We start from the raw sequence: 13140 nt of genomic DNA on the forward strand, positions 1-13140 counted from the left end.
AGGTTATTCAGTCTTTTCTCATACAGGAGATGCTTCCATCTCTTTATCATCTTTGTGGCCCTCTACTGGACTCCTCCTAGGAGATCCCTGTCTTTTTTGAACTGGGGAGCCCAGAACTGGACACAATATTCTAAATGTGGCCTCATCAAGGCAGAGTAGAGGCTAGCCACGACCTGCTGGCCATGTTCTTTTTAATGCATCCCAGGATGCCATCTTGGTCACAAGGGCATACTGCTGGCTCATGGCCAACCTGTTGTCCACCAGAACACCCAGGTCCTTCTCTGCACATCTCAACTCCAGCAGTTCATTCCCTAACTTATACAGATCATGTAGTTAATGCTCCCTAGGTGCAAGAGTCTACATTTGCTCTTGTTAAACCTCATCGGCTCCTTTTTCTTTAAAAGCTTGTCATCTACAAAAACATCAGAGGGAATTGCTTTCCTCTCACTCCATTACTTTTCTCTGACTCAGTGCCTGTAATACAAGCTTTCATGATTCTAACTTGCAATGTAGGCAGTCTTAAAACAACTCAACTATGACAGTAAAATAAAAAAAACTATTTGTGTTTTCAAAAGCAGTATGCAATTAGACTAATAGAACATAGAAAATATATTCTGCGAATATGACTTTAAGGTAGACATGGAAGTTTTAAATTATTTTTAAAGTTCATCAACAATTTTTTAAAATTACAATGTATAATGGCTCAAAATGTACTCATATAAAAAGTAACTAAAAATAATTACACAAAAATACAGATCACTCCTTACAAATGTTGCAAACATAAGTATTTGTAAAAGTTGGAAGTTCAAAGGGATCTTCCCTTTCCTTTTGCACTTTGCAACAATTTGGCTAGGATGTGTGTCTCTCCTCAGAGAAACATGTCTAGAACTACATGCTTCTTTGTGAATTAAATACAGAATGATATTTCTCATGCTCAGTTATAATCTAGCCTCAAGAACACTCGTGTTCACACCATCACAGTGTACTTCAGAGTAATTAACCTTATTTTGCCTTGGGGGCTGAACCTGAGAGCAACATGTGATCAATATCTGTGGGCTAGAAGACATAGCATTATCTCAAGTGGAAAGCAACAGAAGCATCAGCTGAGAGGAAGACCCAGTTATACTGAGCTTTGAAAAGAAATACAGAGCCCTTGTGCATATGAGGTGTTGGTGGTACCATTGTGAGGTGTGAAATATCTAAATTGAATCTTTTTTTCCTCATCCTCTCAAACAATGTTATTGCTAGTCAGGTTTTTTTTTTGTTGCTTTTGTTTTGTTTTGTTTTTTACTAAAGCATAGAAATCACATTAGAAAGGTTATCTTTTTATTACAAAGTTTTTTAGCCTTTATAAAGAGTACTTTTTAAGTTACTTTTGAAAGTATGGAGATCCTCACCGACAATCTCCCAATAAGTAACTTCTGTGAAATCAAGTGCTAGCAGCAGAATTAAGTTAATTAAGGTCTTAAAATACTGACATCTGAGGTGTAGCATGCTACAAAGCTGTTAACTACCATGTCATTCACAGCCATCCGGGTAGCAAAATACCATTTTCTTCATCACAACAGTGATTAATATATATTAATATGTATAACTGCTGAAATTATACTAGAATACAGAGAAAAGCAAACAAGAATGTAGAACACTGATTGATAAATACCATTACTGCATTTACAAGCCAGAGTTGTCTCTCCTTTGAAACTGGAGGAGATAGAGTATATTCCTGGAGAACAGTAAGTTCAGTGAAAATACAGTTTTTATGTCTATCTGATGTATATCGTGTTTTCACAATGGACAATTGCAAAAGCATTTTAAGATAACGTACTTACATTTAGAGGGTGCGAGTAGTTGGTGGGATGACTCTCCAAGGAAGCTTTTCAATTTTTTCTTCAGCTCTCTGCTGGTTTTCTTGTAGAAAAATAACTCCTTTTCCAGTTGCTGGACTTTCATTTCATACTCTTTCAAGGTTTCTGCAATACCTTCACCATCTTGTTCTAGGACAAGTAAAATTAGTTTCAGAATGAAACACCTATTCCTCTGTGACAAAAATCAAGATGCCCAGCTAGATAGAATATGTCCTGCATCTTGCTGATACATTTCTTTCTGTGTGTGCATGTAAACTAGCATGACACATGATAAAAAGGCCACGTCAACCTGATTTGTAATTTTAATAGGAGTATTTAGAAAACAAAGATAGATGGATAAACTTTCCAATATCAGCAAATTCCATACGAAAATATGACAATTCTGATATTCTTTTTTAAATACTGTTTTTTCTTTTATGCAGGCACCGTGTGTCAGTTCAGCAGCATACTATATAATATCAGAATAGTAACAGACAAAATGTATCCTTGTACCTCAGATAGGGTTTTTTGTTGTTGTTTTTGTTTTGTCTTTTTTTTTTTCTAGTGAAAATACAGTATTTCTCAATAGCAGCTAAAGATAATGCTTACTGTACCATCCCTTTTTGAAACCAAACAAGCAAACACACACCTCTGAAATGATGCAGTATCAATTGTAGTTTTTTCTCATGTTCTCTGTGTTGTAGAGTCAGCTGCCTATCACACTGCAACTTGATGTGTTCAAGTGCAGATTCTAATTCACGTATTATGTTTTCCTGTTCTATGACCTTCATTTCCTGTTCTTCAGTCTGCATTTGTAACTTACGTTCAGTCTCACGCAGGCAAACAATCTAAGAAAGAAATACATTTCATTTCTCTAACCATTTTAAGAAAAGCATTTATAGTCCTGCTTAACAGGCTAGTGCATAAAAAAGCAATTGTCTCTATGAGCTGTGATCTTATACTGGAAACAGATTTACCTGTTGCTACAAGTTCATTCTTTAGAAAGAAGCTCAGCACATTTTGATCACATGGACTAATGGATTTTTTAATGCTCTGTGCAGAATTTAAACTGTTATAAAAATGATTTCCTCTTTCTGGAAAACTTCCAACTTGTGTACCACCCTTGGACAATTTCACAAAACCACCTAAAGTTCATCCAATATCACAAAGACACACCATATCCTAGTGTATTTCATTTTATTTCCAAATTCCTGGGTCTGTGCACATGTCTGCAAATAACATGGTGTTTGCAGAGATTTAATACCGAATTTGGAAAAAAAAAAATCCATTCCAAAACTAGCTTGACCTTTACATAGCCTACAAGTGGGAATAATTTTAACATAACACCAATATTTAAGCATATTCATGCTTGAAAAGTTAGCAATACAGAACAGTGGAAAGGAGCAAGGAAATTTCCAGATTTTAAAGATCTTTTAATCTGGTGACCTCAAAACAAGATATATGAAATTAACACACAAGCATCCTATTTATGTTAATGTAAGGATTCGAAATACCTTGAGATGATAACAAATGTATGTAACCTGAGTGGACTTTCTCAAAAAGCTTGTTAAATTGATTTTTGCTAATTGACACCATTTCATTTCATTAGCTAGAACAGCAACAGATAATCAGATAAAATATTACTCATTAGCCAGTGCATACCTTATTAAAATATCTGAAAAGGATAGCTCTAAGTTCAGCAGCAGACAAGGAAACTAGTTTTCCTATTATGTTATCCTCACTCTGTGTAAGGATTTGTGAAGAAGACCTAAGCAAGTGCTGTCGACTCTGAATACTTTCATTCTTGTAATCAATAGCAGCCTCCAGAGCTTCAATTCCTTCTTCTAACTGGAAAAGGATATGCTCTTCCTGCAGAGAAACATGGAGTTAAATCTTCTCAAAAAGTGTAAATTTAATCTTTGTATACATAAGACATTAACTTCATTCTTAAAAGTGAAACGAAATTTAAGAGCAAGGCAAACTAGTAGCAGTAGTACAGAGAATGGAATGGGAAAAGTAAGAGGAAGAATAGAAATCTAGAAATTGTTTTTACTTCTGCCCTCCAGAACAAATATTTCAAACAATTGATTTATCACCATAAAAGCATAAATTTTATCCTCTCTTCCTTCTCCCTCTCCACAGTCTGACTTCCACTAATATTTTTTCGGTTGCAGCAGTTTTCTGTCAGATTCATAAATGAATCAGATAAGTTAGGAGTTTTGTGACCATGAACTGTTCAGAGAAGTGATAGAATCGAATAGCCCGAAGTACTGCCGAAGATTCTGTGGAGTGAGATGAATAGGATTCTTTTTAATTCATCATCAGCTCATATACAGGCCCACACTGCTTTTCAAGACATAAACCAAATCTGTATATTTTATATAAATGTACGCTATACCTTCAACTTAATTATACTGATAACTCTAGTGTGGAACATCCACACAATAAGATTTATTTTCAATGTGATTCTATGGAGGCCTTCAGGTGAAGTTTGCTTTTTCACAAAATTCTTTTAAGAGAATCAGGGAATATCACAATTGGAATTCTTTACTTTGTCTGTGTCCTGACATTATAATCATTGCTTAGGATAAACATGTATGTCCAGTTTCATTACTTCTAGTTTGATAATCCTTAGGGTAGTGGAATTTATCAAAGCACTAGGTAAAGTCTCTTTGAATATAAACTTTTTTAACTTGTATGAAAATAGAACTACATAGCAGTATTTCAGCATTATTATTAACCAAAATAGCCAACTTAAGTTCCCTGGTTCTAGCTTACCTACTGCTGGGAGATTTAGGCCATGACTGGAACATTTTATTACCGTCTAAAACCTATAAATTTATTTCAAGGTTGCCTACTTACTTCAGCTGACAACACTTTACCCTCTTTCAATTTCTCATCCACACTATTTCTTCTTGTGAGCAGCTGATCTCTTTCCTTCTGAAGAACCTGGATTTTTTCCAGAATGTCTGTCCTGTCTTCAGTAGTGCTGCCCTGAAGCTGCATACTTTTATCACACAATTCCTGGTCCAGCATACTTAAGCGAGAAGACAATTTCAGACTATCTTTATTTAAAGCCTAAAAAATACCCAGAAACAATAGATATAAAATTGAGACACTCCTTCCAGAGGAAACAAGATGAGTCACTTTCCACAGTGAAAGACTTGCTTCTTGCAATGGGACCCCATACAAACTGAGTAGACAGTTATAATAAAATTTACCAAGAAGGTGAAACAGAACCACTCAAATGCGCAGTTTTCTACATACATTAAATAAGTTTGATAATTATACTTCAATTACTATTTCTTTTGCTACAGATAAATAAATAACGTGAAATTTATCTACCATGTTCTCTAGTTTGCACAAAGATTAAATCATTTTTAGATATCATTATTTAATGATCTGCAATAACAGTATTCCAGTATTCAATTTTTTGTTTTATTGTTGGAATCTGGGGACAAAATGTGAATAAAAGTGATTGTTCTGTATTATTCACATTTAAAATGTTGATTTCCTCAAGCCACACCATAATTTAATGTCACTACTAGAAGCTCAAGCCACATGGCTTAAATCTCTCCTATTATCTGGTTGACCTCCTTCTATAGTCTTTCAGTAAGTGCTACAATTGTGACGAGTTTCATGTCTTTTTCTTATAATTACCTGGCTAGATCTCAGTTTCCTGATTTCTAGGTGGCTTTTCTCTTGCAATAGTGCTTCTTTTTTTGCTACAATGGCTTCTCTTTTCTTTAAATCTTCTTCTAGTTCTGCTAATTGTCGGTGCTGTTGGAGAATTCTTTCCATTTCTTCGTCCAGCCATTTCTTTTGCTCTTCTAATTTCTGTAATTTAAATAGGGATACAGAGAGCATTAATGAGGACTTCTTGGATCAGAATTTTATGATTCTGTTTTTTCATCTTTTAGAATAACCAATAAACTATATAAGGAAATGACATTTCTAATTTTAACATTATATCTGCAACAAAATTTTGATTCTGGATAATACAAAAATTGGGCTGATTTAAAAGGAGGCTCAGCAGTGTTATATTGCTACATCTTATTTAAACATTTTTTTTACCAGATGCCTTTAATGAAAAATACCCTTTTCCTGTGATCTGGTATATAAATAAGTGCCATATATATAAAGAGACCAACTAGGTTTGGAAGGTACCACGAGAATTCTGCTAGCCCTTCCTCACTCCATTATAGTTGCCCCTAGGACCAAATATTTGAGGAAAGACATTTAGTGAAGAATCTAAAATGCTGAAAGACAGAAAAATGAGAGTTCTGATCCTGCTCAGAGAAGTTCCTTCTGAAGTAATAGTCTATCAGTGGGTATAATACATGTATGTTTAACAAGCTACCATTATTTCACTTTGTTTTAAAATTTATTTTCATCTTCAAAGACTTTTGATAATTCATGAAATTCTCATATCCCAATGTCCAGATCTGAAATTATGCAGGTAGCACTGTTACAGAGAACACCTACTTTACCAGAATGACTAGGGATGAATAATTTGTTTGTTTGTTTTTAATTTTCGGCACCCACACTGGCTTACAGAATATTAGCTACCTCTGACTTCTGTGAAGCTCCTGCAGAGTTGTTATTCTTTTTAAATGCAGCAATCTCTTTATCTTTAAGTGTAAGAATCTTCTGTTGTTGCTCCATCTTAAGCTGCAGTTCCTATAAATAAACAAATAAAATAAACAAAAAACCCCACCACCAACAAAAAGAAACGCAAAAAAATTCTTTCTGCCTCAGTCAGCCTGTTTTTAAATACATTCTATGGTAGAATCTACACAAGTATGTAAACTGAAATATCAACCCTAATTTACATGTAAAACTGCAACTCAAGACTAGACATCACACAATAGCATTTCTTTAAAGAAGCTGAGGAAAAGGGTGAATAGAACATTTCTGTCAAAATATTTATACACAATTTCTTCAGTGAATTTGTCAATGAAGTGATTATGTAGAACTACTTAAAATTTGGCAGCATAGTGCATTGTTTTGGGGAAAAAAGAGGCAAAATTGGCTAATCTCATTCTTTGTTACACATAAATAGTCCTACTTTAATTTGTTGCTGGTCTCGCTGAATCTCTGTTTCTAGTTGCTTCTTTTTTTCACTCTCTTCATGCAGTCTTTTCTCTAGCAAGGTCTGCTGATGCTTCATCTGAACGATGTTCTGCTCAAGTTCTGTTGCTTGTTTTTCACTTTGGTTAGATAACGAAGCCAGTTTCTTAGAGTCTTGCTTCTTTTTCTGTAAGGCCTGAATGTTCATGGCAAATTTCATCTTAGTAGCAAGAAAATTTAAAACTGTAATGTGACTCAGGTTTATTCTTTATTTCACTGAGTTCAGACAGTCACCAAAACCTACTAAATTTTACCACAATAATCACTCATTATTTCTGTGGTTTCTAAGCCTTCGGGTAAAATCAGGAAAGGCAGAACTAATCTGAAGCAGCATGAAAAGGCACAGATACAGTTCATACTTGGTAACACAGTGAAGGTAGTGAACTCTTCCAGAAGCAACAGCTCAGGATAATGTGCAGAGATAAGAAGGTTTATTAAGGTTCTGATCCTGAACTCAAGTAAATAAGTCAGAATTTGATGTTCAGTGCTTGTCTGGCCCATCATTCTAGGACCAAGAGACATGGAGTACTTAAGCTGGCCCACAAGAGAACTTAAAATTAGTTACTGGCTGGTATCGAATCTTGTATTACAAACACATAATCACAAATGATCATGATGACTTGCTCAAAGATAGAACTTATACACTTTATACATTTCCAGAAAATAGAAATTTTATTTACAGCAGCTAATAAACTTGAAGTAACCTACTTGTGTACATTCTTGTACGATAGAGTTGTATCTAAGTATTTAATATTATCCAACTCTTTTTACCGGGAGTGTATCTAACTACATATTTGTTAAGTAGCATTAAATATAATTGTGCTAACATTTTCATTGGCTACTTTAATCCAATCAACTTTAGCTGTGTAAGGTTGGTGAGAATTTCACAAGCAGTAAAGATTTTAAAGACGATATTTAAACAGGCATTTGTAAATCCTAACGGTCACGTCAAAAATACCTGCGCTTTCAACTTAGCTGCATCCATCTTTTTCCGGAACTCTTTTTGTAACCTTGCTTTCTCTTGAATGTCTCTCACCTCCTTACTTTCCAGCTCTTGAAGCTGCTTTTGTGTTTCAGCCAGTTCCATTTTGGCCTGCTCAGATTCTTGCTCCAGCTCAGATATCTTCAGAGTATATTGTCTACTTACAGACTGTGCATCCTTACCTTGAACCATATCCAAATAGTTCAAAAACAGCAAGATCATCAGTTGAAATTTCTTAATTAAACACATAGTTAATCATTATTTACTTCATTCTGGTTAAACTGAAAATTTATGAGATATTTTTCCAACCCAAATCAAACAATTCCTTTATAATTCTGAGACAGAGATAAACCAAGGAATCTTAAAACTGATTTCTTCAATGAGTCATCTGATGTGACCAAATAAAGCACCATTTAAGTGCCAAATAAAGTTCTTCTGCCTATTTCAGTCTTTGACAAAATGTCTACCTTGTATTTCATAGATTATCAATTTTCTTTTTCACAGAAGATTACACTGTTTATTTATTACTCAACTTCCAACTTGGTAATCAGTAAACAACTTTGGATTGTATTTCTGCCCTCTAATTTTCCGTGTTTGGGCAATCTTCCTCATGGTATGATTTTCTGGGGGTACAGAATCTTCCTGAATGCCAAAAGACAGCCTTGAGAGAATCTGTACACAGAAGAAGACTGTGATTAAAAGTAGTAAGGAAAGACCTTTAGAGTTTTCATAATGCTAGCTTCTACCAGGTCAGAGGCTTAATGGTATAAGCTAAAAGGGACACTAACCTTTTCCACTTCTGATTCCTGCATCTCTACTACTGTGATTGGAATGCATGCATTCCCTACACAGTGTCATGTCTTCTTTCCTATCCCAGACACCATGTAACAAATACATGCCCACAAAGCAATCAGCAATTCTAAGCTTACAAGGAAAATTACACTGTTAGTGCATAAACTGAATAAGCGGCAAAGCACAACAAATATTCAACAAAGACATCTGCATATCATAGCAGAGTAGGCCATAATAAAAAATTACAGCCTTCAATGCAGTCATAGCAAGTAATCTATGTAAGTCACGAATTTTCAAGTTACCAGAAGTATTCTTGCATAGGAAGGTTATATACAAACTATGACATACAGGATGTCAGAATTTTTTTCTTCTTTTCTCTTTCTTATTTCTGAATGTCTTCATTTCATTTTGTCCACTAGTAGCCACTTACCTGTTCTTACCAATTCCTTAATTAGTTCCTCCTTCATTTTGATATTAAGTGCAAGTTCTCTAATTTTCTGCTGGGCCTCAGTGAGTCTTATCTCTGAATTCTTTAACTTCTGCATGTTAAAAACATGACTTTTCTGGAGACTGTCAATCTCTTCACCTTGAAATATACAAAGCAATGTGGAAATGAAGGATGAAATGGAACACACTATTTTTCAAAAAGAGAGTGCTTTGGAATACTGTATGTGTAGACATCTAGCATATGAAGTGAAAGAACGAAATGGAAAGAACAGTGCAAATAGCCTTTTCCCTACCATAATCCTAAACAGAGAAAGAAACAATAGGATGCATGAGCATTTCAAGACCCTGATTAGAAAATAGAATAGTATTTAAACCTTTTCAGTGCATCTGATAAAATAACAGCATCCATTTCCTTTCCTTGAATGAGCACTAGAGATTTATATCTAAATAGCTCTTGAACGTGAAACACTTTCTGACCATTGACAATTATTCAAACATTAAGGCAACTGCTGTCAGTTTCAGAAAGAAAAAAAAATATGTTTATGTTCAGCTATAACAAAAAATATTTGTATCAGACATATTTTATGGGAAAAATAGTTAAATGTGATAAACACAATTTTGCATATTATGATGTTATAATATCTAATTTGATTTACTCTCATAACTTCCATTTTACCTGTGTGAGTGTCATTCTGTAGTGCAGATTTGTTGGATAAACTTGAATTTTCTACTTGACATTTCATGTCAATTAAGTCAAAGGGAAAGCACAGAGAAGCTTGTTTTCGTGTCCATGTGCGGTTTATTGTACGCCTAAGGAACAATGGAAAGCATTTCAAACACAAAGGATTATTTTTTTCTGTTAGCTCCATGCTAAGTACCCAACCTTAAAAGAGAATACCAAACTGAGAAAGCTCACAGAAGTATTTGTACCTTCCTCCTCCCCCTCTAGATATTTTTGGTGAATTCTGGCCCAAAATAGAATACATGCAATCTTTATTACATTAAAAAATACATATATTTCTTAAACTAATCTTTCTAACATGCCCAGCTCATCTCATAAGTTCACTTTAAGTAGCCACAAAGATGGCTTCACATTCTAGTAGGATTAGGCAGTAGTGTTTCCTCTGTTGTACAGTGGTCTGTAACAAAAAATAAAGAACAAAAAATTACTTAAACGAGCTTTTCTTTTTACTATGTGTATTTTCTTCCTCTCCATCACTCTCATCAGAGAGGTGGCAGCGAAGGACTTCATCTTGATCTTCTATGCAGCTCAGCATCATCTGGCTGCGAGCACGGAATCCCGCCATCATCCGAGCCAAGGAGAAAGCAGGGGGACTGGTATACACCTGCCAAAAACCACCCAAGTAATACTTGTAATAATTTAGTAACTCATTACTGATATTCCAATAGTTTTTCATTTCGGCAGTCTGACTGCCTGAGTTTGTGAGCAAGATTACGGATGTTTTCAATAGCATTTCTGAATTACTTTGTAACAGAAGGTTCTTCAAGAGTTTAGAAAAATTGCTCTAAGTGCAGAAGAAGATGCCAATATCAACTAATTATTCCAAATATTCAATGAATAAATGCAGAATAATCATTCAGTTCTGCTTAGGTTTCATATGTGAAGCCTCAAAAATCCCAGGAAAAGACCAGAAAAGACAATAGTTTTACCACTCTGACAAATTTTGAAAGTTTTCAAAATCAGTTTAGATGGGCTCTGAGCAACCTGAAGTTCTGAAAGATGTCCCTGCCAATGGCAGGGGGTTGGACTAGGCGATTTTTAAAGGTCCCTTTCAACTCTAGCCATTCATGATTCTAAATACTAGCCCATACATTTTGGACAATTGTGGCATACAATCTGTTGCAATGTTAAAAGTAATTGTTCAGAGTCTTCAGTATCGGAAACTGAACAGCAGTTGACTGTTACGTCTAATCTAACTATTGAACTATAACCATTAAAAAAAATGTAACATTTAGGTAGATCTTACCTTTCGGGTCTCTGTCCCTGAAGTTGGGTGAAGTGAGTGCAGCAGACTCTTTGTAAGTGGGACACTGTATGGCCTCCTTGCAGATGCCACAACAGCAGGCTCATCTTCACAAGCACTTGAGATGTCCAGTGTTTTCACAACTGTAAACTTCTCCAGTTTTTCTTTTAGCTGATCAATAAGGATCTGCTGTTCCACCATTTTCTCATTCTCATTAGAAAATAAAAGCAAACAAACAACAACAAAGAAAAGCAAAACTGTTGAGCTGTTGCTGATCATCAGGTTACATCATACTCACCTTTTCAAAATTCATTACAAAGGTCAAGAATCCTGTAAATTGTTTATTGACCTTAAATTCTTCTGTAGTGCATAGCCAAATTCTGCAACAAGCTGAAAATTATCTGGCATATCATTAATGTTACCTACTCCCAAACTCCAGTAAATGCTATTAGAGACATTTTTGTTTAGAAGGACCCTATCCTAGTTAAATTAGTTTATCCAGTCATCTAGTGAGAAGGTGATGACATGCTTATTAGACGCAGATTGCTTTATTTATACGTTTATGAAGAAATAAAATGGTAATTCAAGAAACATGCTCAAAAGAAACATATGGTTCAAGTTTAAATAATTAATCACGCACAGGCTTCCTCTTCAAGCAGTCTTACTTTAAAGATCATTTTTATTAGTAAACAAAAGCATACATAACCCAAGAGACCAACTACTTCATTCTTTCCTACTCAACTTCAAATGTTTGGTAATGTTACTTTGAAAAACTTACTCATCTGCCTTTCCTACACCAGTATCTGCACACTGTTCAAAATTACTTATCTCCACTGAAATAATTCATTCAAGAAGGCCAACACTGTATCGATTTTCAACTCCCTTTGTTCCTTTTAGAATACCTCTAAAGTCTGGCCTGCCAAAAACAGGGAATCTGAAGAACAGCTGGTGGTAGTCAACCACATGTATGCGTTCTCCTACTTTGAATCATGTGTTTTTTGTATTACCATTTACATCTGGTTGTCTTAGACTGCAAGTTCTTTCCACATACATAAACAATACTCTACAAGTTGACATTGGAATACAACGCATAATGTTCTTGTGTCATAAAAAATAGAATATACATACAAATACCACGCATTTTATGATTCTGGATGAAGTAAACACCAATTCCACCTTGCAGAGTTTTTTTTTTGTTTGTTTGTTTGCTTGTTTGTTTTTAACTCTTTTAAGATCCTTTATCCCTGCTACCCTTGTACCGTCTCAACACATCATGTTATATAAATACGTGTGTGTATAAACATTTACAACATGCTACATTCAGTACTCCGTGTATCACCAAAATGCACGTTCCCGTGAATACAATTCTAAACCATTTGCCTCAAACACTTGCTTTTAATTATAACACTGTTTTTTCATATGTTTTTAAATAAAAACATCAATTTAGTGCATTGAGTACATAAAACTGGTGGCTGGGAGTTCTCAGCGTCTCTCGTCTCTAGTACTGAAACAGCTGTGATTTTTTGCCTAAAATGCAGCTGTTTCTATACATAAATTATATCTTGCATAATCGAGAATTAATATTATAAGCATTGTCGTGGTGCAATACACTGACACTGTGTTGAGTGGGATAAAAAAACAACAAACCTATTCAGAGATGACAGAACAAAAAAAGTAACAAATGGTAGAAAAAATGATGATTAGTATACTTACCTTTCATTAGTCTACTCTCCCCAAGTCATGAGTAAGGAAGAGGAAAAAGGAGAAAAAGAAGAATAAGGAGAAGAGCACTAGCCATATTTATGTTGTTCCCTTTCAAAAAATCAGATCTATCATCCACATGACAGGCAATGCTAGGAGAATATCACGGAATCACAGAATGGTCAGGGTTGGAAGGGACCTCAAGGATCATTTATCTCCAGCCCCCCTGCCACAGGCAGGGCCATCAACCTCCCCATTT

The 13140-nt window shown here is 35.0% G+C and overlaps 1 protein-coding gene across 3 annotated transcripts; it reads right to left on the reverse strand.

Annotated features, from left to right (window-relative positions):
- Nucleotides 1–1770: 1770 nt before the first annotated feature.
- Nucleotides 1771–13108, reverse strand: LOC104909309 (kinesin-like protein KIF27). 3 transcript variants are annotated; one of them, XM_019610887.2, is made up of 12 exons: nt 11184–13108; nt 10366–10541; nt 9872–10005; nt 9179–9334; nt 8011–8138; nt 6913–7110; nt 6414–6524; nt 5505–5681; nt 4707–4922; nt 3507–3713; nt 2494–2692; nt 1771–1994 (listed from the first exon to the last, which is right to left on the reverse strand). In XM_019610887.2, the coding sequence occupies exons 1-12, from the start codon at nt 11457–11459 to the stop codon at nt 1786–1788; spliced, it is 2187 nt and encodes a 728-aa protein (XP_019466432.1). In that variant the 5' UTR covers nt 11460–13108; the 3' UTR covers nt 1771–1785. The 3 variants fall into 3 exon arrangements, with proteins under 3 accessions (XP_019466432.1, XP_010724800.2, XP_019466433.1); XM_010726498.3 differs by having other exon boundaries at nt 7933–8138; XM_019610888.2 differs by lacking the exon at nt 6913–7110 and having other exon boundaries at nt 7933–8138.
- Between the last annotated feature and the right edge of the window lie 32 nt (nt 13109–13140).

The sequence above is a fragment of the Meleagris gallopavo genome, assembly GCF_000146605.3.
Source record: "Meleagris gallopavo isolate NT-WF06-2002-E0010 breed Aviagen turkey brand Nicholas breeding stock chromosome Z unlocalized genomic scaffold, Turkey_5.1 Chr41_random_7180001955500, whole genome shotgun sequence".
In the NCBI taxonomy this organism is placed as follows: Eukaryota; Metazoa; Chordata; class Aves; order Galliformes; family Phasianidae; genus Meleagris; species Meleagris gallopavo.

Bases quoted from the DNA above. Each gene is read 5' to 3' on its own strand.
- LOC104909309 (XM_010726498.3), bottom strand. From the start codon at position 11,459: ATGATCAGCAACAGCTCAACAGTTTTGCTTTTCTTTGTTGTTGTTTGT. The intron at 9,335-9,871 runs GTAAAATGGAAG...GTATATTTCAAG, and splicing joins ACAGAATGACACTCACACAG to GTGAAGAGATTGACAGTCTC. The intron at 5,682-6,413 runs GTAGCTAATATT...TTTAAATTACAG, and splicing joins GAGCTTCACAGAAGTCAGAG to AAATTAGAAGAGCAAAAGAA.